The 864-nt window shown below is 42.2% G+C and overlaps 1 protein-coding gene across 1 annotated transcript in view; it reads right to left on the bottom strand.

Annotated features, from left to right (window-relative positions):
* The window catches only part of LOC138362764 (basic salivary proline-rich protein 1-like), a 1,230-nt gene extending 864 nt beyond the window's left edge, over positions 1 to 366 (bottom strand). The window contains exon 1 of the mRNA XM_069321319.1: positions 1 to 366. This exon is cut by the window's left edge and continues 864 nt beyond it. Within this exon, the coding sequence (XP_069177420.1) occupies positions 1 to 366 (366 nt within the window).
* Positions 367 to 864: the final 498 nt, after the last annotated feature.

Here is an 864-nt window from a genome sequence, read left to right as displayed (position 1 = left end):
TCCTTGCTGTTTGGGACTGTCCTTGCTGTTTGGGACTGTCCTTGCTGTTTGGGACTGTCCTTGTTGTTTGGGACTGTCCTTGCTGTTTGGGACTGTCCTTGTTGTTTGGGACTGTCCTTGCTGTTTGGGACTGTCCTTGTTGTTTGGGACTGTCCTTGCTGTTTGGGACTGTCCTTGCTGTTTGGGACTGTCCTTGCTGTTTGGGACTGTCCTTGCTGTTTGGGACTGTCCTTGTTGTTTGGGACTGTCCTTGTTGTTTGGGACTGTCCTTGTTGTTTGGGACTGTCCTTGTTGTTTGGGACTGTCCTTGTTGTTTGGGACTGTCCTTGTTGCTTGGGACTGTCCTTGCTGTTTGGGACTGTTCATTTTTTATTTTTATAAATAAATTATATTTTTATTCATTTTTTACATGTTTATTTTTGGTCTGAGACCTAAAAGCGTTTCGTAAGGGCTTCTTACATTCTCAAAGACTTGTTTACACCTAACATACATCATACTTAGATTCGTTTTGGGTGAGGTGATATGACACAAATGTTTTGGGTGAGGTGATATGACACAAATGTTTTGGGTGAGGTGATATGACACAAATGTTTTGGGTGAGGTGATATGACACAAATGTTTTGGGTGAGGTGATATGACACAAATGTTTTGGGTGAGGTGATATGACACAAATGTTTTGGGTGAGGTGATATGACACAAATGTTTTGGGTGAGGTGATATGACACAAATGTTTTGGGTGAGGTGATATGACACAAATGTTTTGGGTGAGGTGGGTATTAATTGGGTATGAAGCCATAAGAATGAAAGTAACCGCAGAAGGCCTATTGGCCCATACTTTCTCTTGCTGCTTCTATGTTGGTTCGG

Source organism: Procambarus clarkii, chromosome 9, assembly GCF_040958095.1.
Source record: "Procambarus clarkii isolate CNS0578487 chromosome 9, FALCON_Pclarkii_2.0, whole genome shotgun sequence".
Taxonomy (NCBI): Eukaryota; Metazoa; Arthropoda; class Malacostraca; order Decapoda; family Cambaridae; genus Procambarus; species Procambarus clarkii.
This window is presented reverse-complemented; position numbering and strand designations above follow the sequence as displayed.